The 22,939-nt window shown below is 37.8% G+C and overlaps 3 protein-coding genes across 4 annotated transcripts; 2 read left to right on the top strand and 1 right to left on the bottom strand.

Annotated features, from left to right (window-relative positions):
* The first annotated feature begins 2,115 nt into the window (after positions 1–2,115).
* Positions 2,116–4,103, top strand: LOC117615505 ((R)-mandelonitrile lyase 1-like). Its single transcript, XM_034344599.1, has 4 exons — positions 2,116–2,242; positions 2,362–3,021; positions 3,126–3,963; positions 4,064–4,103. The coding sequence occupies exons 1-4, from the start codon at positions 2,140–2,142 to the stop codon at positions 4,101–4,103; spliced, it is 1,641 nt and encodes a 546-aa protein (XP_034200490.1). The 5' UTR covers positions 2,116–2,139.
* Positions 4,104–16,907: 12,804 nt separating this feature from the next.
* On the top strand, positions 16,908–19,785 carry LOC117614146 (receptor like protein kinase S.2). Its single transcript, XM_034342848.1, has one exon. It carries the CDS (start codon positions 17,104–17,106, stop codon positions 19,597–19,599), a length of 2,496 nt encoding a protein of 831 aa, XP_034198739.1. The 5' UTR covers positions 16,908–17,103; the 3' UTR covers positions 19,600–19,785.
* Positions 17,071–22,418, bottom strand: LOC117614148 (probable calcium-binding protein CML22). Of its 2 annotated transcripts, XM_034342850.1 has the most exons (6): positions 22,197–22,418; positions 20,964–21,200; positions 20,611–20,810; positions 20,350–20,524; positions 20,081–20,245; positions 17,071–17,175 (listed from the first exon to the last, which is right to left on the bottom strand). In XM_034342850.1, exons 1-5 carry the CDS (start codon positions 22,216–22,218, stop codon positions 20,124–20,126), a joined length of 756 nt encoding a protein of 251 aa, XP_034198741.1. In that variant the 5' UTR covers positions 22,219–22,418; the 3' UTR covers positions 17,071–17,175; positions 20,081–20,123. The 2 variants fall into 2 exon arrangements, with proteins under 2 accessions (XP_034198741.1, XP_034198740.1); XM_034342849.1 differs by lacking the exon at positions 17,071–17,175 and having other exon boundaries at positions 19,907–20,245.
* Between the last annotated feature and the right edge of the window lie 521 nt (positions 22,419–22,939).

Here is a 22,939-nt window from a genome sequence, read left to right as displayed (position 1 = left end):
TTTGTGATGTTCCACCCACCTACTGGGGGCTGCCTTGCTATTGTGAAAAGGTGGGGATATTACGTAACAAAATTAAGTAATTATGTCTGGTGTGGTTGGTAAACTGTCACCTTTAGATGGCGAGCTACCTGGTGCCACATCAGGTATAGGAACTTCTCTCAAATCTAATGGAATAGCTAACGTGAGACACTTATTGAAAATATAGGTGGTATATTGAAACATGTTTCAAAGAACAAGTGGTAATATGAGATTACTTTGACAGCATAGAGGGGCCCTATATACATAAATAAGCCAAGAAATTATGTGATAAAATTAAGTAAAAGAGGTGGGGCGCCATACTAACTTGAGGGGTGGGGTAAAAAAATTTAGGTGGGGGTGATTAGGCCGCTAACATCCGTTAAAAGAAATTAATTGAGTACATATATACAAATTTAAGAAGGAAAAATTTAGGTGGGGAAATTTTAAATAATTTAAAGCAAAAAGATTAGGCGATATAAACGAGATAAAGTTCTTTTTTTTTTTTTTCTCCGTGTGAGGAGGCGTTAAAAACAAAATTTCAATCAATATATCTTTCAAACTTTGAATAGTAATAGTCATGTATCCACTGGTATCTCTTCCGATAATATATCTATATAATATAATTATATTATAACAAATAATTTATTTAAAAAAATTTGAATATAGGGTTTTGGGCTAAAACCTTGAAGGCTTTGTGACAGTGGGCCATGCAGGGGCTAAACACATGGTTAATAGTCTTAAGCATCTTCATAATTTTTTTTTTGCAAGTGTGGGCATTGCCCGCACTTGTCATTAGGTAGGTAAGCCTATGTCTAACTAGTCAATTGGTTAAAGGCCAAATTTCACTTATTTCAGTCTTCTGCTTTTTCTTAAATCAAAATTTTTGCATAGCCCAACTAGGTGGCCATTTGTAAGAACTTTGAAAAACATAGGCTTAAGAATTTTCAGATCAATTTGTTTTGTGTTGGAGAGGACTTCCACGATCAAATTAGACCATGAAACATCTGAATAGATGATAAACCCTTCAATACAGAGAGCGCCAAAGCTAGCTTGCTGCCATTGCCGCATCGCAAAACTTTAATTTGGTTGTTTTTTTCCCCTTGCCGGCCTGTTTTAGCTTTTAATTTCTTAATTTTACATTTCTTAAAAGATTTTGACATTATAATATGTCAAAAAACTGAAAACTCAACTTCCGTCAATTAACGTAATTGTGATGTGTCCTTGATTCGCAATGATAATGGCAAAATGACTAAAATTAAAACTAGGCTTAATTACATCAATTCCATTTGAAATTTCGGTCAAATCTCACTTTACCTCCTTAAACTCAAAATAGCCTACTTTCATCCATTGATCGAGGTTTGTGGACCCACTTTGCCTCATGCCGTCAACTCCATCCAAAAATTTGTTAACTTTGATGACGTGGCAGGAGTGTTTTTATAATTTTGTGCACATGGATCAGAATCCACCAATTGAGTGGGTGATGTGGCAAGTGGAGCCCACCTCCACATACATAAAAATATAATTAAATATTCTAATAATTAAAATAAATCAGAAAAAATATATTCAAATAGCATTGGTGTAATTAAACCTTAAAACTACAGAGACTAAAGTATAATTTAACCAAAATTATAGAAACTAAAATTGAAAGCATAAAACTGTTATGTGTATTCTTTGCACATGGTGCCAAAATATTAAAATATAATATAAAATGAATGACAAAATAAGAGAATACATAGAAGTTAGGTATTTTTACCTACCTCAGTTTTAAGTCTATCCATAGGGTGGAGGCAATAACAGTAAAGAGTCTACCACAATTAGTAGGGTCAGAAATGAAAGGTGAATTATTTTTTTCTTATTGGGTGGAGAAATAATTCTCTCTTCTTAATTAGTTTTTTTTTTTAAAATTTTAAATTAAATAAATTATTTTTGTGAAAATTTATTGAATAAATTATTTGTAGTCTTGTTCTCTGAAAACGAAGTTGTAGGTTTATTGACATTGAGGGGCATTTAAGGTATTTTTGAAAACTATCTTAAGGTTCCTTTAATGAACAACCGTCTATATATAGACAATGTTCTCTAACGAGCGTTAACAACCAAAAAAGTATATCTGGCTTCAAAAACATGGAGAAATCAACAATGTCAGCTATACTATTGGTGTTGCACCTTCTTTTCGTTCATCTTCAATATTCAGGGGTTCACTCGCTTGCCAATTCTCATCCTCATGGTAAACTCCTTCCTCCCAAATTCGAAAAAAGAAGTGCATGTGCTTTATGTTATCAATGCAAACACTTGTTCATGTATATACTTCAAAACAATAATCTTCATCTCTCTCACATTTTGCAGATTTTCGCTACTTGAAATTTGTGTACAACGCCACTGATCGAAGGTTGGAAGGATCATATGACTACATTGTAGTTGGTGGAGGAACATCAGGGTGTCCATTGGCAGCAACTTTATCAGCAAAATACAAGGTGCTCCTTCTCGAAAGGGGCAGTCTTCCCATAGACTATCCCAACACGTCGACTTCATCCGGGTTTGCAGCTAATCTGCAGCAGGAAGATGATGGAAAGACACCAGTCGAAAGGTTCGTGTCCCTAGATGGTATTGATAATGTAAGAGGCAGGGTCCTCGGCGGCACCAGCACCATATCTGCTGGCACCTACGCCAGAGCTAACGCATCATTCTATAGTGAATCAGGAGTTAATTGGGACTTGAATTTGGTTAACAAAGCATATCAGTGGGTTGAGGACAGTCTTGTGGTCAAGCCAAAATCACAGTCTTGGCAATCTGTTATAGGAAAGGCATATTTGGAGACTGGTTTTCTTCCAGACAATGGATTTAGTTTGGATCACAAAGAGGGAACTAGACTTACCGGCTCAATTTTTGACAATAATGGAACGAGACATGCATCTGATGAACTGCTTAGTAAAGGAAACCCCAAAAACTTGAGAGTTGCAGTGCATGCCTCAGTAGAGAAGATCCTCTTCTCTTCCAATAAATCAAGTATGTTCAAGTCAGATGATGGAAGTGTGAATAAGAATAAAATTTCCTTATTATTTCCTTTTGATTTGTTTCATAATAAACTATAAGCTATTGGTCTAATGCAGGCTTGTCAGCTATAGGAGTCATATACAGGGATTCTTACGGAAGGCCTCATCGGGCATTTGTACGTGGTAAGGGAGAAGTTATATTGAGTGCAGGGACAATAGGGACGGCTCATCTTCTACTACTTAGTGGTGTTGGCCCAAAATCTCAGCTATTATCGCAGAGAATCCCAGTTGTTCGTCACCATCCTCACGTTGGGCAGTTTGTGTACGACAATCCTCGTAATTTCATTAACATTTTGCCCCCATATCCAATCGAAGCATCAATTGTAACTGTTATAGGCGTTAGAAGTGAGTATTACCAAATTTCTCTCTCCAGCTTGCCACTTGAGAAACCAGCCTACAGTCTTTTTCCTGCATCTTACCCCCTCCCAAATTCGACTTTCGCTCATATTGTTAGCCAAGTTCCAGGACCTTTGTCTTATGGTTCTGTCACGCTAAAATCGTCATTTAACGTGAAAATTCCTCCAAATGTTAGATTCAATTACTTTTCAAATCCCACGGACCTTGCTCTTTGTGTTAAAGGCATGAAGAAGCTTGGTGAGGTCTTAAGGACAAAGACATTAAGACCATATAAAGCTCGAAATGTGCCGGGAATTGAAGGTTTCAATTATTTGGGAGCACCTTTACCGAAGAACCAAAATGATGATAAAGCCTTCCAAAGATTTTGTCGAGATAATTTCGCCACATACTGGCATTACCACGGTGGAAGCCTTGTCGGAAAGGTGCTTGATGATAGATTCCGTGTTAAGGGGATCAAAGCATTGCGCGTGGTTGATGCCTCCACATTCCCTTACGAACCAAATAGCCATCCTATGGGCTTCTATATGATGTTAGGAAGGTATACTCGCAACCACTAGAGATTCTCAATCCCTATTTCTTAATTATTTGGTTGAATATGGCTCTTTTTGTATATTCCTTCAAATTTGTGTTTTTGCCAGGTATGTGGCCCTTCAAATCCAGCGAGAAAATTCGGTCTGATACTGATTGGAGGAGGCTATTCGTAGTATTCAAGATTATTCCAAGTTCCAACCGAAGATCTTGGTTGGATTTCCTCCTTTGCTTTTTAAGATGAATCAATAATAAACCCATGAGTTAACTCTTACTCGAGGGAACTAGGGTTCGGCTCTCATTATATCCCCGGGCTAAATGTACCTCTTTATTTTATGTTGAATAAAATTCCCTTGTCATGTAGCGATTATTTTAAAATTAAATAAGAATCTTTTCCTACAACTTGTCCTTGCAAAACCGGTTCATAAGGAAATGATGCCCTAAAGCTTATTTTTCAAAGTCACTTATTCTTAACATTACAGTGAATTTAAGATTTAAGAAATTCTCCAGTATCAATTCGCCAACAACCTGATCGTAATGTAGGCTTATGAAGCGAACTGTACGTAGGCAGGTATTGTTTATATATAGTTTTATTTGTTAATAACAACAACTGTTTTGCTCGCCATAGAAGCAAGAAAGCATGTTCATGTGCCCTACAGTTTACTACATATTATTCACCATAGCGCAATTGAGGTTGATCTCTTTTTTACCTTCTGCAATCATATCCAATTCTTCTTGTGCGGAATGATTTCTTCATGTCACTTCAGTTCACAGGAAAATAGCTAGTGTTAATTTCTTAGGTGAAGTGTAAGGGGTTTTGGAGAATTGACAATGCAAAGTTGGTGGAAGAAAACAATGTGTCAGATAATGAGGAACAAAAGAAGTGGCGTGAGTGGGTGGATAAGGACTTGGTGCCTGTTTTGAAACTAAACATGTATCGAACTGCTCGGGAGGCTCTTGAGTCATATCACCCTTAAGTATCATTTCGGTTTCTTTGCGAGGAAATCAAAAAGTATGGTGGAGCTACAGCAATGTATTTTGTGTCGAAGAAACTCAAGAAGAAGCTCAATATTGCCGACGAGCGTACGTGCAGCCTTGTATGAAGCTGCTGAAACTTGGGTGGAGGCTCTCAAAGCCCGGCCATTTCTTGGTGGATCAAACCTTAACTTAGCTGATCTTTCTGTATATGGTGTTTTGCGCACCATTGAGCACCTTAAATCTGGCAAAGACATGATCCAGAACATGTCCATTGGTGAATGGTATATTCAAATGGAAAGAGCAGTGGGATGTGGTGACAAAACCGAGAAGTACTTAACTTGGCGTTTATCAAACCAACTTTATATTCAAGAAAATCAGTTCAATTGACAGTTGGTTCGATGCCGGTTCTGCATAGTGGCATTCCGACCACATTCGGTTGGTTGTGGTTTGGGCCTCTTGGTCTCCCCCACACCCCCTCTAATTTATTTCTTCTTCTGCCAACAACAGTAGATAAATGAAAAAACTTGGTATTCTTCCTAAGGCATGTATTTTTGGATTTTTGGAGCCAAAAGAATTCTTGCTGTTACGAATTTTGTTGTATTATGCACTAAGCTCCTTCTATAAGTTGACAATTTTTTTACAAAGAGCCAGCAGGATGCCCTGTAATCTGTCTCAAGAAGTCTCCTTCATAAACCCAAAAACCTCCCTTTAAAATTGCCACAAAAGTTCGTCTTTTACATAAACACAGGCTCCTATAGTCTGAGCAGGACTAGGAGAATGGCCGCTGTTGAAATTGTGTTTTGAGTATAAAACTATAGTTTTATCCAAAAATTAAAAAATAAAATTGCAGACTTTGCAGAGAGCGAGAGAAAGAAAGAGAGTTGAAAAGCATCTGTGATCCAATTAGGTCATAACCACTCACTCGACAATGAGAAGGGTTAATTATAACATAGGAGTAGCTTTGCTCTGCCAAGCCATCATCGGCATAGGCGGCGCAACTCAACATCGGCTGGTTCAAGCAGAAGCAGAGATGTTGAGGAAGTCCCCTTTGTGCCTAACATACCCCTTTCTTACGGTGCGGGAAGGACCATGTGCTCCTCTGCAAATCTGCCACATCTTCTCTGGAAGTGGTGGCTCTCGCCCAATGATTTCTTTAAGATGACCGTCGCGGTTGACAACGACGACGAGGACCGGCAGCCACCACGCGACAATAAGGTGCTCCTGGAGGTGGAGATTGACCAGTACGTAGATTGCCTTTTCTCAAGCAAGATTAGAGGTAAGAAAACTTCATGCCCTATCTATGAATCTAATCTGGAATACGAATGCTTGCTCTTTTGTTGTTGTTCTTTTTAGAGAATTAGGCTATGATGTAAGATGATTTGATCCTTCGTTGCTATGAAAGAAAGTCCCTAGTTTTCAATTTCTCTTTGCCGAATGTGTTAAATTATAAGTTTTAAACTTACTTAAGAGTTAGCTAATTTAGCATTTCGTTTCTTTAAGTTTTATAAGCCAAGTGTAAGGATCTCATTGTATGTCTAGTTGAATGGCTGAAATTACCTTGTGATGTAGGGGATCCAGCTACTATACCTAGCGGTAATATTCCCTCACTCTAAGTGCGTGAGGTTGTAAGAGAAAGAAAGACTGAATGGAATGAACATTCTCTCTGCTACACGTATAGCAGAGCAGTATTCTGTAATTCTTCTTGCTTCTTCTCCTTCCTTTCTTCTGTGATTTCTTAATCAAACACTTAAAACACTAACATGGCCTCAGAGCTAGGTTCGATCATCTAAAGCTAGGCGTTCAAAACTGTGAAAGAAAATCATCGGGAAATTTTGTGGTAGCTCGTTCAAAGCTCACAAAGCTGTTTGAGCTCAGTTTCTCCTCAATCTGAAAACACCTTGTTTTTAGAAAGCATTTGAGATCAGCTATGGCTGGATCTGGAAACTCAGAGGTGATAACTTCGATTTTCTCTGGTGAGAACTATGACTTTTGGAGGATTAAGATGGTGGCCATATTCAAATCGTATGGCCTTTGGAATCCGGTATAGAAAGGAATTCCAATCTCATATTTGAATAAGAAGATATCTTAGGAAACATCAGAAGAATAAGATGATGAGAAAGCAACTGCTATTCTCATGAAGGATGCAAAAGCTCTTGGTATCATCCAAAACGCAGTATCAGATCAGATTTTCCCACGCATCGCCAATGCAGACTCTGCCAAAACAGCTTGGGAGATGTTGTATGGAGAATATCATGGTGGAGATCACGTTAAATCGATAAAATTCAAAATCTCATACGTGAATTTGAATATACCAGAATGCATGATAATGAGTCATTGTCTGCCTACCTTACTAGACTGAATGACCTGATTAACCAAATGAAAAAGTATGGTGAGGTGCTCTCGAATAAGAGGCTTGTTAATCAAATGAAAAAGTATGGTGAGGTGCTCTCGAATAAGAGGCTTGTTCAAAAGGTCTTGATTAGTCTAAGCAAGATATATGACCATATCTGTTTGGCGATTGAGAACACTAAGAGTCTAGAGATTGTGGAATTACAAGAAGTAATTGCCATTCTGAAAAGTCAAAAGCAACGATTTGAGTTGCACAATGCTGATGCAACTGAAAAAGCTTTGGCCTCATTCACTATGAGTCCAAAAGGTCAAAACAAGAGTGTAGTGCAATCTGGTCCATCCAAGTCTTAAAGGAATTGAAATTCTAAGGGGAAACCATGGGAATCAAAAGAAAAGTCTCAACAGAATAATCATGCACCAACTTACAACTTCAGTTCATCACAGCCAGCAAATCAAGAGGCTGTAAAGCCTCAGTGCAAAGTGTGCTCAAAGTACCTTTTTGGAGAAGATATAAAGGCAAGCCAAAATGTTACAATTGTGACAAGTTTGGTCACTTGGCTAGAGAATGCACTGCAAGAAAATATGTACAAAAGGCAAATTGTGCAAATCAAGTGGAGGTGACTGGAAATTTGTTCTATGCAAATTGTGCAACCATTGAGACAAAACCAAATGGGGATTGGTACATTGATAGTGGTTGTAGTAACCACATGACTGACAATGTTGATTTGCTTGTTGATGTGAGAACAAATGTGGCAGGAAAGGTACAAATGCCAACTGGTGCACTTGTGAGTGTGGCTAGCATGGGATCATTGATCATTGAAACAACTAAGGGAAGAAAATACATCAGAGAAGTGATGTATCTTCCAGGTTTAAGAGAGAATCTGCTGAGTGTTGGGCAAATGGATGAGCATGGATATTTTTTAGTGTTTGGAGATGGAATGTGCAAGGTGTTTGATAGTTCTTCAATGAACTGTCTTATCATAAAGGTTCCAATGAAGAAAAACAGGTGCTATCCTTTGTCCTTTCTATCTGAGAATCAACTGCTTATGAAGGCTAGTATTACTCATTGCACATGGACTTTGCATAAAAGACTAGGACATTTGCACTTCAAAAGGTTAAGACAATTGAGAGACAAAGATATGGTGCATAGCTTACCTCAATTAGAAGAGCAAAGTGGTGTGTGTGAAGGTTGTCAACTTGGAAAACAGCACATAAATCCTTTCCAGAAGAGTCAAGCTCAAAGAGCAAGCATTCTACTTGAGATAGTTCATGCTGATCTTTGTGGCCCCATGAGAAATGAATCTATTGCCAGGAATAAGTACTTCATGCTACTCATTGATGACTACACAAGAATGATGGGTGTATTTCTTGAGAAACAAGTTAGAGGCCTTTAATTGTTTCAAGAAATTTAAGTCTATGACTGAACTTCAATCTGGACACAAAGTGAAGAGTTTGAGAAGTGACAGAGGTGGAGAATTCCTATCTGCTGAGTTTATACAATTTTGTGAAGATCATGGCATCCAAAGACAGCTCATAATGGCTTATACCCCTCAACAAAATGGAGTTGTAGAAAAGAAGAATAGGATTGTGGTTGAAATGGCCAAGTCTATTCAATGAGAAGGAAGTACCTTACTGTCTGTGGGTAGAAGCTGTTCACACAGCTGTATACATTCTAAACAGATGTCCTACCAAGGCTTTAAACAATGTCACACCTTTTGAAACTTATAGTGGAAGAAAGCCTGGTATTGTACACTTGAAAATCTTTGGTTCCTTGTGTTATGTTCATGTGCCAACTAAACTAAGACATAAACTCAAGCCCAAGAGTGTGAAAGGAGTATTTGTAGGATATGCAACTTGTGAGAAAGGCTATAGAGTCTATGATCCAATCTCCAAGAAAGCTCACTCTATCAAGAGACATTATCTTTGATGAATAAGGCTTTTGGAACTGGTCAAAATGCTTAGATAAAGCAAAGGCAGTATTCAGAAATAGAATTCAAGATGAGCATAAGTTTGGTGTGGAAAATGAAGATGAGAATGTTGCCATATCTCCTCATATCCAAGTCCAACCTTTGTTGCCTCAAGCTTCATCACCACGCAGGTCAAGTGACATAAGCAGTGAAGAAAGGAACACTCAAGCTTATGATCACTCACCACTAAAATGGAGGAGGTTAAATGATGTACTTGCATAGTGCAACTTGTGCATCATAGAACCAAAGAAATATGTAGAGGCAGCTCAAGAAAAATCATGGCTAAAAGCCATGGAAGACGAGTTGAAAATAATTGAGAAAAATGGTACGTAGGAAGTAGTGGACAGACCAACTGAGAAACCAGTAATTGGAGTCAAGTGGGTTTACAAAACTAAGCTAAACTTAGATGGTTCAGTTCAAAAGAATAAAGCAAGGTTAGTTGCCAAAGGGTATGCTCAGAAACCTGGATTGGACTACAATGAAACCTATGCTCATGTGCCTAGATTGGACACCATTAGAACTCTTATTGCTCTAGCTGCTCAGAAAGAATGGAAGCTGTATCAACTTGATGTGCCTTTCTGAATGGTGTTCTGCAAGAAGAAGTTTACATAGACCAACCTGAAGGTTTTGTGGTAAAAGGCAAAGAAGACAAAGTGTATAGACTGCACAAAGCTCTCTATGGGTTAAAGCAGGCACCTAGAGCTTGGTATGGAGAGATAGACACCTACTTTATGCAATATGGTTTTGAGAAAAGCCTAAGTGAAGCTACCTTATATACTAAGACAAGGGGAGATAGAAAGATCCTAATTGTCTCTATTTACGTTGATGACATTGTGTGCACAGGGAGCAGCGAGGAATTGTTGAATGAATTCAAGGAAGAGATAATGAAGTATGAGATGATTGATTTAGGCCTTCAACATCATTTTCTTGGCAGGGGAGTAGTTCAAACAAAATCAAGCATATTCATTCACCAAAAAAAATATGCAGGTTCTCTATTGAACAAGTTTGGTCTAAATGAGTGCAAGATAGTAACTACACCACTTGTAGCAACTGAAAAACTGGTTAAGGATGATGGAAGTGGAGCAGCAAGTGAAGAACAATACAAAAGCATTGTAGGCAGCCTCATGTACCTAACTGCTACTAGACCAGATATCATGTATGCCTCTAGTCTGCTTGCTAGATTCATGCACTGCCCTACAAATAAACACTATGGAACTGCCAAACGATTGCTAAGGTATATCAAGGGGACTCTAGACTATGGTTTTGAGTATGTGAAAGGCAAGAATGCAATGCTGATTGGCTTCTGTGACAGTGACTAGTGTGGATCAGTTGATGACAGTAAAAGCACTTCTGGATATGTATTCTCCTTTGGCAGTGGTGTTTTCTCTTGGGCTTCAGTCAAGCAGAATTGTGTGGCATTGTCCACTGCAGAAGCAGAATATATAAGTGCATCTAAGGCTACTGCACAGACTCTTTGGCTAAGATTTGTGCTAGAAGACTTTGGACAGCTTCAAACTGAAACAAATCCATTGCAGTGTGACAATACATCTGCAATTGCCATCACTAAAAACCCTGTGTTTCATCAGAAGATAAAGCACATTGATCGAAGATATCACTTCATCAAAGATGCATTACAAGAAGGCATCATTGATTTGCTGTACTGTCATACTGAGGAACAACTTGCTGACATTTTCACCAAACCTCTGGCTAAGGATTAGTTTAATTACCTCAGGAGCATGCTTGGAGTTAAACCAGCTCAATACTTAAAAGGGAGTGTTGAATTATAAGTTTTAAGCTGACTTAAGAGTTAGCTAATTTAGCATTTCATTTTTTTAAGTTTTATAAGCCAAGTGTAAGGATCTCACTGTATGTCAGGTTGAATGGCTGAGATCACCTTGTGATGTAAAGGATCCAGCTACTGTGCCTAACGGTAACTTTCCCTCACTCTAAGTGCGTGAGGTTGTAAGAGAGAGAAAGACTGAATGGAATGAACATTCTCTCTGCTACACGTATAACAGAGCAGTATTCTGTAATTCTTCTTGCTTCTTCTCCTTCTTTTCTTCTGTGATTTCTTAATCAGTCACTTAAAACACTAACATAATGTACCTTATGCTCTTGGTCCTTTTCATCACTGATTTCATCTCTCTTTCTTTCTCTATCTATCTCAGCATTCTTGGATTATTATAAGATTCTGTACGCATTTCTCACGGATTCTAAGGTTTCAGACACATTCATGGTGGTTCCGTTCACCAAAAGAGAGAGAGTGGTTGTATCACCTCTGGGGAGCAGTGGAGTTTGATAATATTACAATAATACATGTTTATTTCCCTTAACATTTATCTTTGAAAGCAATTATAATGAGTAATTAAATAATCTTATGCATTTATATTTTTACTTGGTCAAATTGGTTTAATGTCATTTTATTAACTTTGATCAATGACTTCCTTTGTAGGCTTGTGTGTTATGAAAAGCAACTCAATTTGCTTGCCAAAGTGTGCCACCCAAACATAATATGCTAGTGGCCAATTAAAGAACTTCAACATATCCATGAAGCAATGATGATGAAGGAAGAAGTGCAACTAGCACAATAAGAAAAGAATTTAAAAGAATGCATGAAGTGCCTCGCCCATGCCAAAAGAAGAAAGGAAAAAAGTATGGGATGGAAGAAAACAAGAAGAAATTGAATTCACATGCTTGTAAGGTGTCATCCACTCCAAAGAAGCTCAAATTCAATGCATCTTATCTAAAAGAGGATGAAAGCCACAAGGAAATGAAGAAAAAAAGAAAACCATTCAACAATGGAATTGATTCCAACGACACTAACATAGGCAAGATGAAGTGGGAGTTAGGTATTGCACTAAAATAGGGATGATGGTGTTGGAATCCATCATGATGTTTCTCCTTCTTAGCCTATAAATAGAGAAGTCTTCAAGCTTCAAAACACACACCAAGCTCACAATCTTCTCTTGAGCTCTCTCTCCTTCCTCTAATTCTTCTAGTTCTAAATTTCTGTTTTAGTTTTATATTATGGGAAACTAACTCCCTAGCTAAGGCTAGGGAGAAAGCTTTTAATATGAGCATGTTATTTTTATTAGTTTGATCCAAACTTAAGCTTTAATGTGAATTTGTAGTTTTGTTCAAATGGAATTTGTAGTTTTTCTTTTTAATTAATTGATGAATGGTTGATAATCTATTTCATGGGTTCAATCATGTTTTTCCCATTGTGTAGTAAAAACTTTCATGCTTTTAAAAGATGAGATAATTACTAAAATTATTAGAATTTCGACGAAGATTATTTTTTTTGATAGTTTTTTTTGCCAATGGTACAAGTTATGCTTAGAATACTTCTAAAGGAAATTAAAAGGAGCTTTAATTATGTTGAACAACTACAATGGAAAATATTTTGTGGATCAAATTGAAAAGAGTTGCATGCTTATGTTAAAAGTGGAACCCCAATGCCTTAGTGTCTTAATCAATTGAATTTTCTTTAAATCAAATCTTGCATAAATCTACTTCTCAATCTTAATTGTTCTGTCTCAACTCTGTTATTTTCTTTACACTGCTCTCTATGGATACGACACTCGGACTTTTGAGCTACACTCAGTGGCGGACCTGTGCAGGCGCAAAAAGGTGCACCTGCACCTCCGGTCGCCGGAAAAGTCCATTAGAGCAGCTGGAGTTGCACCTCTGCTTCAGAACAGAGACGCATGCAACATGCTCGACGAAATGCCCAAACCAAACTGGGCGCTGCGCTCTCATTTTTTTTTAACACAGCTTGGCCAAAACAACGTCGTTTTGGACCAGGCTTTATAAAAATAAAAAATAAAAAAATAACCTGGCCAAAACAACGTCATTTTGGACCAGGATTTTTAAAAAAATAGGGAACCTGCTGGGCCATTTCTCTTGGGCTTTCCAATTTCTATAATTTCTACTTAATTGGGTTTTAAGTGGAAGTTATCTTTATTCAATTGGGTTTTGGGAATTCCTTATATTTAAGTGGGATTGGAATTCTCTTTATAAAGGACCAATTTAACATTATTCAATTCCATCAAAGTGTGTGTGCATCACTGCTATACGACACCTTCGCTTGGGTTTTGCAAAGTGGTACAAATCAGAGTTTGTATGTGAGGATAATCAAAAAGTAAGTTGGAGGTGCAGCTATGTATTTTGATTCAAAGAAACTCAAGGAGAAGCACAATATCGGCGACGAGCGTGCAGCCTTGTATGAAGCTGCTGAAACATGGGTGGATGCTCTAAACGGCAGGCCATTTCTTGGTGGCTCAAACCCTAATTTAGCTGATCTTTCTGTATATGGCATTTTATGCACCATTGAGGGCCTTATATCTGGCAAAGACATGATCCAGAACACATCCATTGGCGAATGGTATACTCGAATGGGAAGCGCAGTGGGACGGGGTACAAGAACCGAGAAGTTCCTATTTAGCTATTATGTTTGTGAGGCAAGATATGAGTGGTACCGGCTGATTTGTATTTAGAGATGAAGAGAATGCTTGGACGGAGGACTTCTTCTTTCTTTCTACTATATATCATCATCATCATCGCTTCTCTCAACCATTAATTCTTCTTAACCCTAGCTTTTATGTTGATCTCCTCCTTAGGGGCCCTATACTTGAAAGGCTTGTGGAACTTTATATAATGAGATGTTCGTGAACAAATTTTTACGCACTTGAAACAGTAAAAAGTTGAGTCACTTTTCTCATAATTTTTTTTATATAAAAAGTCTGGTGAGCTAGGCAAACTGTTCTCCTTTTATAATCAAAGCTGCTTTCATTTCTTTTGGCATTGCGCCCCCTTGTCACCAAAAACCAATCAGGAAAATATTTGTCAACTTCCTCCGGAATGTTTATGTGTGCTGAATTCTTTTTTTCTCTTTTCGTGATTTGATGAAAATAATTGCATATATATTAAATTATAATTTGCAATTTTAACGATGTCAAAAAAAGAAATTAAGGAAGTGGTGTCAAACTAATATTATCGAATAGTTTTTCTTTTTTTTCTCTGACTTCTGTGGATTAGTTGAAAGGTGCAGCTGGTGGGAGTTTAGTTGGCCCTCCCACCTCCCCGGTTTTGCGTTTTGGTTGGCATGAGCTATAAGCCTATGACATTCAATAGTCAAGACGCGTGTTATAGATTCCAATTCCGCTTTCAAATTAATTGATGACAAATAGTAAAAGCTCAAGAGTGACCCTTTTAGATGGCCCAAAAGTTTAAATATATTGACTAAAAAATACATTATATGGATTAGTCCCTATGACGGCCCAAAAAGATGACAAATAATCTTCATCTGTGTCTCTATCCTTTTGATGTTACAAATTTCCGATTTAGTGGATTATTTGTAATTTATCTATGAAAGGGTAAGACGTAAAATCTACTCAAACTTCAAAATTTTAAATTGTATATATGAGCTTAATTAAATTGGCTAGAACGGATGTGCTTCCTACTCTGCATCTGAGTTCGAATTTCCCTCCTTATAATTTAGATTTAAAGTAGAATATCATTTGTATTTTGAAAAGAAAAAAAAAAAATTCAAACCTTCCTATGCATTAGGAAGATGCTTTACAATTCAATTTATTTATTTGTCAATGAAGCAAGCTATACATGAATTGGATCCCACACTCCATGAACCTGATCATGTTTGGAAAATTAACTTTGATGGTTTTGTATATCGTGATAGAAGACCAGCTGCTCGATTCATTATTAGGAATTGCAAAGGCCAGATGAAACTTGCAGGTGCAAATTCCTTTGGGTTTTGCCTCTGTTTTGGAAGCTGAAACTTTGGCATTAAAATATGGACTTATTTGGGCAAAGCAGTTAGGAGGATTAGCAAATATTTGTACCGAGGGTGATTCGTAGGTTGTTATTAAAATAGTTGAACAGCAATTGTAGCCCCTTACGTCAACAGCTAGCTTGTTGCAATATTTCAACATTCATTTTATTCTGCATACTTTTAGAGAATGCAATATGGTGGTAACTCGTGGTCATCAACTTCCAAATCTTTATATTTGGTTTAATCATATGCATCATTTTGTAGCTTTATGGATTCTGAAGCATTTTCATTCAACGAAACAACGTACCGCACACGATCGAAGGTTAAAAAAATGACATTATTAAAACCTTAACCATAAAAAAATTCTCCGAAGAAGAAAAATCCGGCCAAAGTACAAACGTACTACATCACCTCCAGAGAATTACAACAAGGTATTTACCCCAATTCCCTAGGAGTATCATCCAATAATAAAGAAATAAGATTCAAACTTAGACGTTTTCCAACAATGAGAAGGAAATACAAATTAGCTTATGCATATATTCTGATATGGAGGTTGTTGGTCTTAGGTTCAACCGAAAGAAAGAAAGAAAGAGACTGAGAAGTTGAGATATATTAGAAACAGCCACAAAATTAGGTTACCCAATCACCAAACACAAACTACCATGAATTCCAAAACCCACTCACTTAAATATTAAATTATCTGCATAAACTTTTAGCACTATGCATGGTCCCAAACCATCAAATGGTCCCATTGCTATTGACTTTTATCCCTACCTATCCACACTGATTGCGCCATCGGTTGTGATTCAATTATATTATATATAGCTCAGTGTTTGCATAAACAAAATCCATTTTCTTTTTTCTTTTTTCTTAATCACTTGAATATTAAGAAAGATGGTTGATTTGACCCAATTACAAAACCCATTTGCCCAAAATGTCAATGTTGTTTAATCTCAATGTAAATTGTCTGCCATCTATAAAAGCAAAGCACTAATGGCTAGTCTAGAAAACAAGGATGTCATTCATACGTCTTTTTTGCTTCTACTTTCAATTACGCCAAATATTGTTTGTAATTTGCCTAATTGGAGGGGTTCTCTTCTGCCGGCAAATTGAGATTTGTGATAAGTCATTCAGGTCAGGTGCAAAGTGGACCACAGCTAATCTAGATGTGATATGAATTGGACTCGCATCCCACATGTATGCGCTCCAAATTGTCTCATGTGGTTAAATATGTCAATTTGTCTTTCAAATTGATGGGTATTCTTTATCTATTCAGTAGACATTGCTTTGCTTGCTAGCAAAAAATAACAGAAATGTGACAATTTTGACGGTGAGAAGTAAATTGGCATGTCTTAAAATATTTAGAGGGCATAAAACGGGATCGAAAGTCATAGCTTCGAGAGCGATTGCTAAACTTTTCCATTTTTAATTTTATATATAAACTCAAAATCCTAACGTTTAGCCGTAAACCCAATTACACAAGATCGTTTTCTTTGAAAGAATGTTTTACATAAAGCTAATGAACATTGAGATGGGATGAAAAAGAGACAAGGCGAGCTGTAAGCTTGTCTCATTCTGAGAATAATTAAACGGCGATTAGACTTTTCCGTGTTTTTTAATATTCTTTGTTTTACATTAAAAGTCTTGGTGATTAATTAATATGTGAAGAGATTTGGGTCCCTTTCTGATAATTAACATCATGATAGAAGCCGAAGATGAAGCATGTCCCCACGCGCTTTAAAAGGCCAAGTATGAAAAGTTAATATGTTCTCTCACGTGAAAACATTATCGTGGATGTTTGTATATGTTCCAGAAAAGATCGGCTTAAAGAATCTTCTTTATGACATCAGTAAGGGGTAGGTTCCAATTCGGCAGGTTGATGCATTCAATTCAACCATGCAACCTAAGCATGTTGATAAAATAAACGCACCACAAAGGCATCGAGCATGACAATTTCACATTACATGCCATAAACAAATCCAAATTCTCCAAATCTTGCTCACCACCTTCCTTCATGTCCAACTAGTGCTTCTCCAAGCCATAATCTCCAGCCACAACCGCCGTCGCCATGCAGCTGAACCGTCTCTGCTTCGTTTTGCCAGCTGACTTCAATGAAATCGAGCCGCTGGATAGCCAAAAGCTGCAGAAACCCGCAAAAGAAGAGATCAAAAAGAATCCTCGTGGTTATTGTACGAGTCATATTCTTGCTTTCATCAAGGATTCACTATGCAGGCTCTATTATGACTTGAAATGGATCCATTTTTGTCACCACGACAGTACACGAAGGAAACGGCACTCGGGTGTGTTTCAAGACATGGATGGGATACAACTTAAGGATAAGGCTGGAGGAGACAATCCGAGGATCTTTAGCTTTTCCGAGCTTTATATCGGTTCTAATGGATTTAGTGAGGATGGAGTTTTGGGAAGTGGAGGATTTGGCAAAGTGTACAGAGCAGTTCTGCCAAGTGATGGAACTGTGGTCGCTGTTAAATGCTTGGTGGAGAGAGGAGAGCAATTCGAGAAGACTTTTGTGGCTGAGTTATTGGCTGTGGCTCACCTCCGCCATAGGAACCTTGTCCGGCTAAGGGGATGGTGTGTTCATGAAAACCAGTTGTTTCTGGTATATGACTACATGCCCAACCTTAGCCTTGACCGCATACTTTTCAGGAGGCCTGAAAATATAGGGTCAGCGCCTCTCAATTGGGATCGTAGAAGGAACATAATCAGTGGCTTGGCAGCAGCGCTTTTCTATCTGCATGAACAGTTGGAAACTCAGATCATTCATCGGGATATTAAGACGAGTAACGTGATGCTTGATTCCCATTACAATGCTCGGCTTGGTGACTTTGGCTTGGCACGGTGGCTGGAACATGAACTTGAGTACCAAACAAAGACACCATCAATGAAAAATCACCAGTTTCGGCTCTCAGAGACGACCAGAATTGGTGGAACAATTGGGTATTTGCCACCTGAAAGCTTCCAAAAAAGAAGTGTTGCTACTGCAAAATCTGATGTTTTCAGCTTTGGGATTGTTGTGCTGGAGGTGGTGTCAGGTAGGCGGGCAGTTGACCTCACTTGCCCAGATGATCAGATCATATTGCTCGACTGGATCCGAAGGCTATCTGATGAAGGGAAGCTTCTACAAGCAGGGGATAATAGGATTCCAGATGGGTCTTACAAGCTTTTTGATATGGAGCATTTGTTTCATCTTGCGCTTCTTTGCACACTTCACAACCCGCAATCTAGACCAAACATGAAATGGGTTGTGGAAGCACTTTCTGGCAACATTTATGGAAAATTGCCGGTTCTCCCATCATTTCAGTGCCACCCTCTGTACATCACTTTATCCTCTCCCACCACTACCAGCACAAACAACGGCAGCACCAACACCAGGTACACAATTGCCACTACCAACACAACCATTTCATCTATTTCATCGACTTTTGTCACAGCCACTGGAGAAACCATCTATGCCACTGCTGAATATGGAGGCAGTGATGTCAGCTCTTCTGAAAGCTTCCGTCAGAAAAAATCAACATTTCCCATGATAGAAACTCCACGAGAGATATCCTACAAGGAAATTATATCTGCCACAAATAATTTTGCAGATTCTCATAGGGTAGCAGAGCTGGACTTTGGAACAGCCTACCAGGGCTTTCTTAACAACCGTCATCATATCCTGGTGAAGCGGCTTGGCATGAAAACATGCCCTGCACTGCGGGCACGATTCTCAAATGAACTTCAGAACTTAGGAAGGCTCCGCCACAGAAACCTGGTTCAGCTCCGTGGGTGGTGCACCGAACAAGGAGAGATGCTTGTTGTCTATGATTACTTAGCAGATCGCCTTCTGAGTCACCTGCTTTTCCATCATGACTACAGATTTGGCAATTCCATCCTACAATGGCATCACAGATACAGCATTATCAAATCGCTTGCTTCTGCCATTCTTTATCTCCACGAGGAATGGGATGAGCAAGTAATTCACAGAAATATTACCTCTTCTGCTGTTATTCTTGATCCAGACATGAGCCCAAGGCTCAGTTCTTTTGCCCTTGCTGAATTCTTGACACGAAAAGAACATGGCCATCATGCAACTTCTAACACAAGCAGATCAGTTCGTGGGATTTTCGGTTACATGTCACCAGAATATATGGAATCTGGGGAAGCAACGCCGATGGCTGATATATACAGCTTTGGCGTCGTAATGCTCGAGATCATTAGTGGACAGATGGCAGTAGACTTTCGACGGCCTGAGGTGCTACTGGTGAAGAGGGTCCATGAATTTGAGGCACGCAAAAGACCCTTGGAGGAACTGGCAGATATTAGGTTGAATGGAGCGTACAATCACAAAGAAATGATGAGACTGATTAAACTAGGAATTGGCTGTACACGCTCCAATCCACGATTAAGACCAAACATGAGGCAGATAGTAAGGATACTTGATGGCAACGACAAATGCTTCATGGAAGATGGGAAAAAGGAGGAAAGTACGAAAGAATGGAGGCAAATGAATGCTTCTTCCTTGTCATTAATCAAGAGGATCCAAGCTCTAGGAATACAATGAAACTCACCCAATCGGCCTAACAGAGGGACAAATAGATAATATATATATATATATATATATATATACCGAAAGCTCTGATAATGGAGAAATTGATTTCTCTGTTTATCTTTTACACATAAGTTTTGTATTTACTCTTTTAAACTTTGTGTAACAAATTAAAGAGCATCATGTCTGCACCTTTTTTTATATTATTTTTTTGTGAAGTAGCGTAGCTCTAAATGGGTACAGTCCATGCCATATATAACGCCATGATTCACAGATACAAAATTTTCTCCAATTTTGTTTACAAATAACACAGAAGAGCAGATGCAGGAAAAAGTGAAAATACTGTCCATCATTTAGTTCTCATAGTGATTCACAAGATTGTTCAAACTAGTAAAGAAAATAATACATTAACTAAACATGATAGAACAGCTAAACTGTTTTATACAAACTTAAAATGCTCTAGAAATATATACATATATAAATGTATCAATCTGACCTCATTTGAACAACTGCTACTGCACCCATTTCTAAACTGTACATTACTTGCTTGAACTTCGTACTGGAGACATTTCTTCATTTGTGTCAATTCCAACCCAATCGATGAAAGCAAAGAGGAACTCCCTGAAACTGACCTTCCCACGTTTGCTCCAATCCATTTCTTCTGCAACAACCCACAGATAAACAAAAATGGATTATGAGAACTTTAAAACCATATGGAAGAAAGGAAAAATACCGGTTTAACCATAATAGCAAACGAATTAATACTGAATCGAGTCCTGGTGACATGTGCAGGAGATTTCTCCAAAGGAGAAGTCTCATTCAATGCCTTCACCATGTCTGTCTTGTTCAGTTTCCCATCACCATTTTTATCCAGAAATGAGAATACTTCAATTACAGTGTCAAAAGTTGCTTCAAGCTGTGGCGAATCTATCTTGGATGTCTGAAACAATCCCCAAGACATTATATATACAGACATTATAAATTTTCTTCCAAAGAGAGAAATAAAATAGAGTTTATGGTGATTACATTATGAGAGGATGAAGGTTCCTTTAATAGATAGATGAGGCATAGAAGAACAATGAATTCATTGAATTGTATCCCTTCACTCCCATCCATGTCACATGAATCAAAAAGATCCTCAATCTCCTCCGCTGTCAGATGGAGTTCCAGTTTCTGTAAGCATTTCTTCAGCTCCTCAAGGTCAATAGTTCCATTTGAGTCCTCATCTATGAGAGACAGAGAGAGAGAGAGAGAGAGAGAGAGAGAGAGAGAGAGAGAGAGAGAGAGAGACAGGGAGATAGGGAGAACTTTCAGTAAACCTCCATGATAGCATCTTAGAAAGGTGAAAACCTTAATAATTCGAACACCTCAAAACTTACCATACTGTTCAAAGACATCTCTTATTTTCTTGAGTTCCTCCCTGAACTGAGGGAACCTCATGATTATGCTGTCAATTGACTTGAAATTGCTACGGCCCAAGGAACCTCTTTTAAATTCAACCATTTTCTTTTCAAGCTTTGCATCCAACCTGCTATACTTGTTGGTTGAACCACGACAACAAAGCATGCTTCCTACTTTGTTTGATAATGACTTCAGATAAGGGCAATGAGATGTGCCTTTACATAAGACATTAGGAAGAATCAATTTAAGCTCACCAAGAAAGTTCAAATCTATATCCTGTTCTGTATTTACTTATTTAGAGATCAAAATAATAGTGATGATATTGGTGGAGAGGGGCTAGTGATGATAAGCTGTTTATAGTTGTGAAACTAGTGATGAACATGGTCAAATGGTTGTTTGGGATGGTCCAGTAGCTAGTATCTCCTCATTAAAGGCATATGGATATGGCATAGTGGAGAGTAAATGTGGCGAAATTTTCTTATTAATGGAAGTTTTTCAATGCCAAAGTAGTTACAGATGCAGAACTTCCTATTCCAAATACGTCTAACTAGAAAAGCTATTAACAAATTCTGCATTACTTTTGGTATTACAACTGAAAGCTTCAACTCACTTACATGTACAGCCAATACGTTCTCACTTAGGGGAAAAAAAATGTCTACGACCTCCTCAAATTCACAAACTCCAGCCCTCTAATAAAAACGAAAATATAATAAGAAGATGAAGAAAAATGAAGGAAGCTTCTAAAAGAAAAACTTCCATTGTTCCCCTTTACTCATTTTGATCAAACCTGGTGAAGAACGAAACCGCGTCTTCACAAAGAATTTATCATATATAACACTACCATTTATCTTATTACAGGACTGCTATCTTACTCTCTTGTAAAAAAAAAAAACATACAAACATATGCAAGGAATAATAGAAGCCTAATTAACTACATCAAAGCAATATAAACCAAATTGAATCACACACTATAATACAAAAATTAAATGCAAACAAACAAACAGAACAAGCTGGTATGTGAAAAACACCAAACAGTAACAGAAATTCAAATTCAATCGAAACATAATTGAAGCCAGAAACTTTCTGGAAATGCCCAATTTCAGATTTTTGAAGAAACATTTCATGGGTTTCTTCCAAAAAACAGTTACTAGTTAACAGCTAAAGAAAATCAAACTACAAATATCAAAAGCAAAGAAAGAGGGACGACTAACCTGTTGAAGTTGAACACTTCATGGAAGCTAATTAAGCTAGTTCTTACAGGAGAGCAAGGCAGTAGTATCAAAACAAAGCAACGACAGAAAGAGAAAACAAAGAGTACCAGCACCTACCCACCAAGCAAAAGAGAGAGAGAGAAAGGGTTTAAAAGGGAGCGAAAAATGGGATGGTAAAGTGGAGATGCCATTACGGCTTTTGAAGACAAAGTATTGCTTAAACCTGTTTTTAAAATATCAACGGCACATTTTCATCAAAGAATATGTTTGCTTGGACTCGACTTTATAGTATACCACATTATGCCACAAGGAAGGAATTTAAGGCATAGATAGAAAATTGCAACTTAAATCAACAGGATATGTCAGTGAGGATATTTCGAACAAAAACAGTTTACAAAGTGCAAAGGAGTTTATAGCTCAAGTGTTCAAGAAAATTTATTCATATTCCTGAAGTTATGTGTTTGATTCTTTCGTATTCGATATTACATGTATCAAAAGGAAAAATATATATAACTAAGCATGCCTCATTGTAAATATAGTAGGGACAATTGTGCTTATGCACTAAACATACCCATATAAACATGTATTTGTGTCACCAAGAAAAGATAACAATGAGACAAATGACATTTCACTTAGACCATCTCCAACCATGAAAAGACTAATCCTAAATTTTCACCTTTCAAAATATAACTATTTCTGTATCGTTCCAATTCAAACAATTTTTTCCTCCAACATTTGGCCTG

Source organism: Prunus dulcis, chromosome 1 (genome assembly GCF_902201215.1).
Source record: "Prunus dulcis chromosome 1, ALMONDv2, whole genome shotgun sequence".
NCBI classification, from domain to species: domain Eukaryota; kingdom Viridiplantae; phylum Streptophyta; class Magnoliopsida; order Rosales; family Rosaceae; genus Prunus; species Prunus dulcis.
The sequence above is the reverse complement of the archived record's forward strand: the minus strand, read 5'-3'. Positions and strand labels throughout refer to the sequence as shown.

What these genes read in the sequence shown, in the direction of transcription:
- LOC117615505 (XM_034344599.1), top strand. Translation starts at nt 2,140, where the DNA reads ATGGAGAAATCAACAATGTCAGCTATACTATTGGTGTTGCACCTTCTT. An exon ending in TGCCAATTCTCATCCTCATG is followed by an intron (nt 2,243 to 2,361) that starts GTAAACTCCTTC and finishes CACATTTTGCAG; the next exon opens with ATTTTCGCTACTTGAAATTT. An exon ending in TTCTATATGATGTTAGGAAG is followed by an intron (nt 3,964 to 4,063) that starts GTATACTCGCAA and finishes TGTTTTTGCCAG; the next exon opens with GTATGTGGCCCTTCAAATCC.
- LOC117614146 (XM_034342848.1), top strand. Translation starts at nt 17,104, where the DNA reads ATGCAGCTGAACCGTCTCTGCTTCGTTTTGCCAGCTGACTTCAATGAA.
- LOC117614148 (XM_034342850.1), bottom strand. Translation starts at nt 22,218, where the DNA reads ATGAAGTGTTCAACTTCAACAG. An exon ending in GAAGTGTTCAACTTCAACAG is followed by an intron (nt 21,201 to 22,196) that starts GTTAGTCGTCCC and finishes TCTTATGTAAAG; the next exon opens with GCACATCTCATTGCCCTTAT. An exon ending in AACCTTCATCCTCTCATAAT is followed by an intron (nt 20,525 to 20,610) that starts GTAATCACCATA and finishes GGATTGTTTCAG; the next exon opens with ACATCCAAGATAGATTCGCC.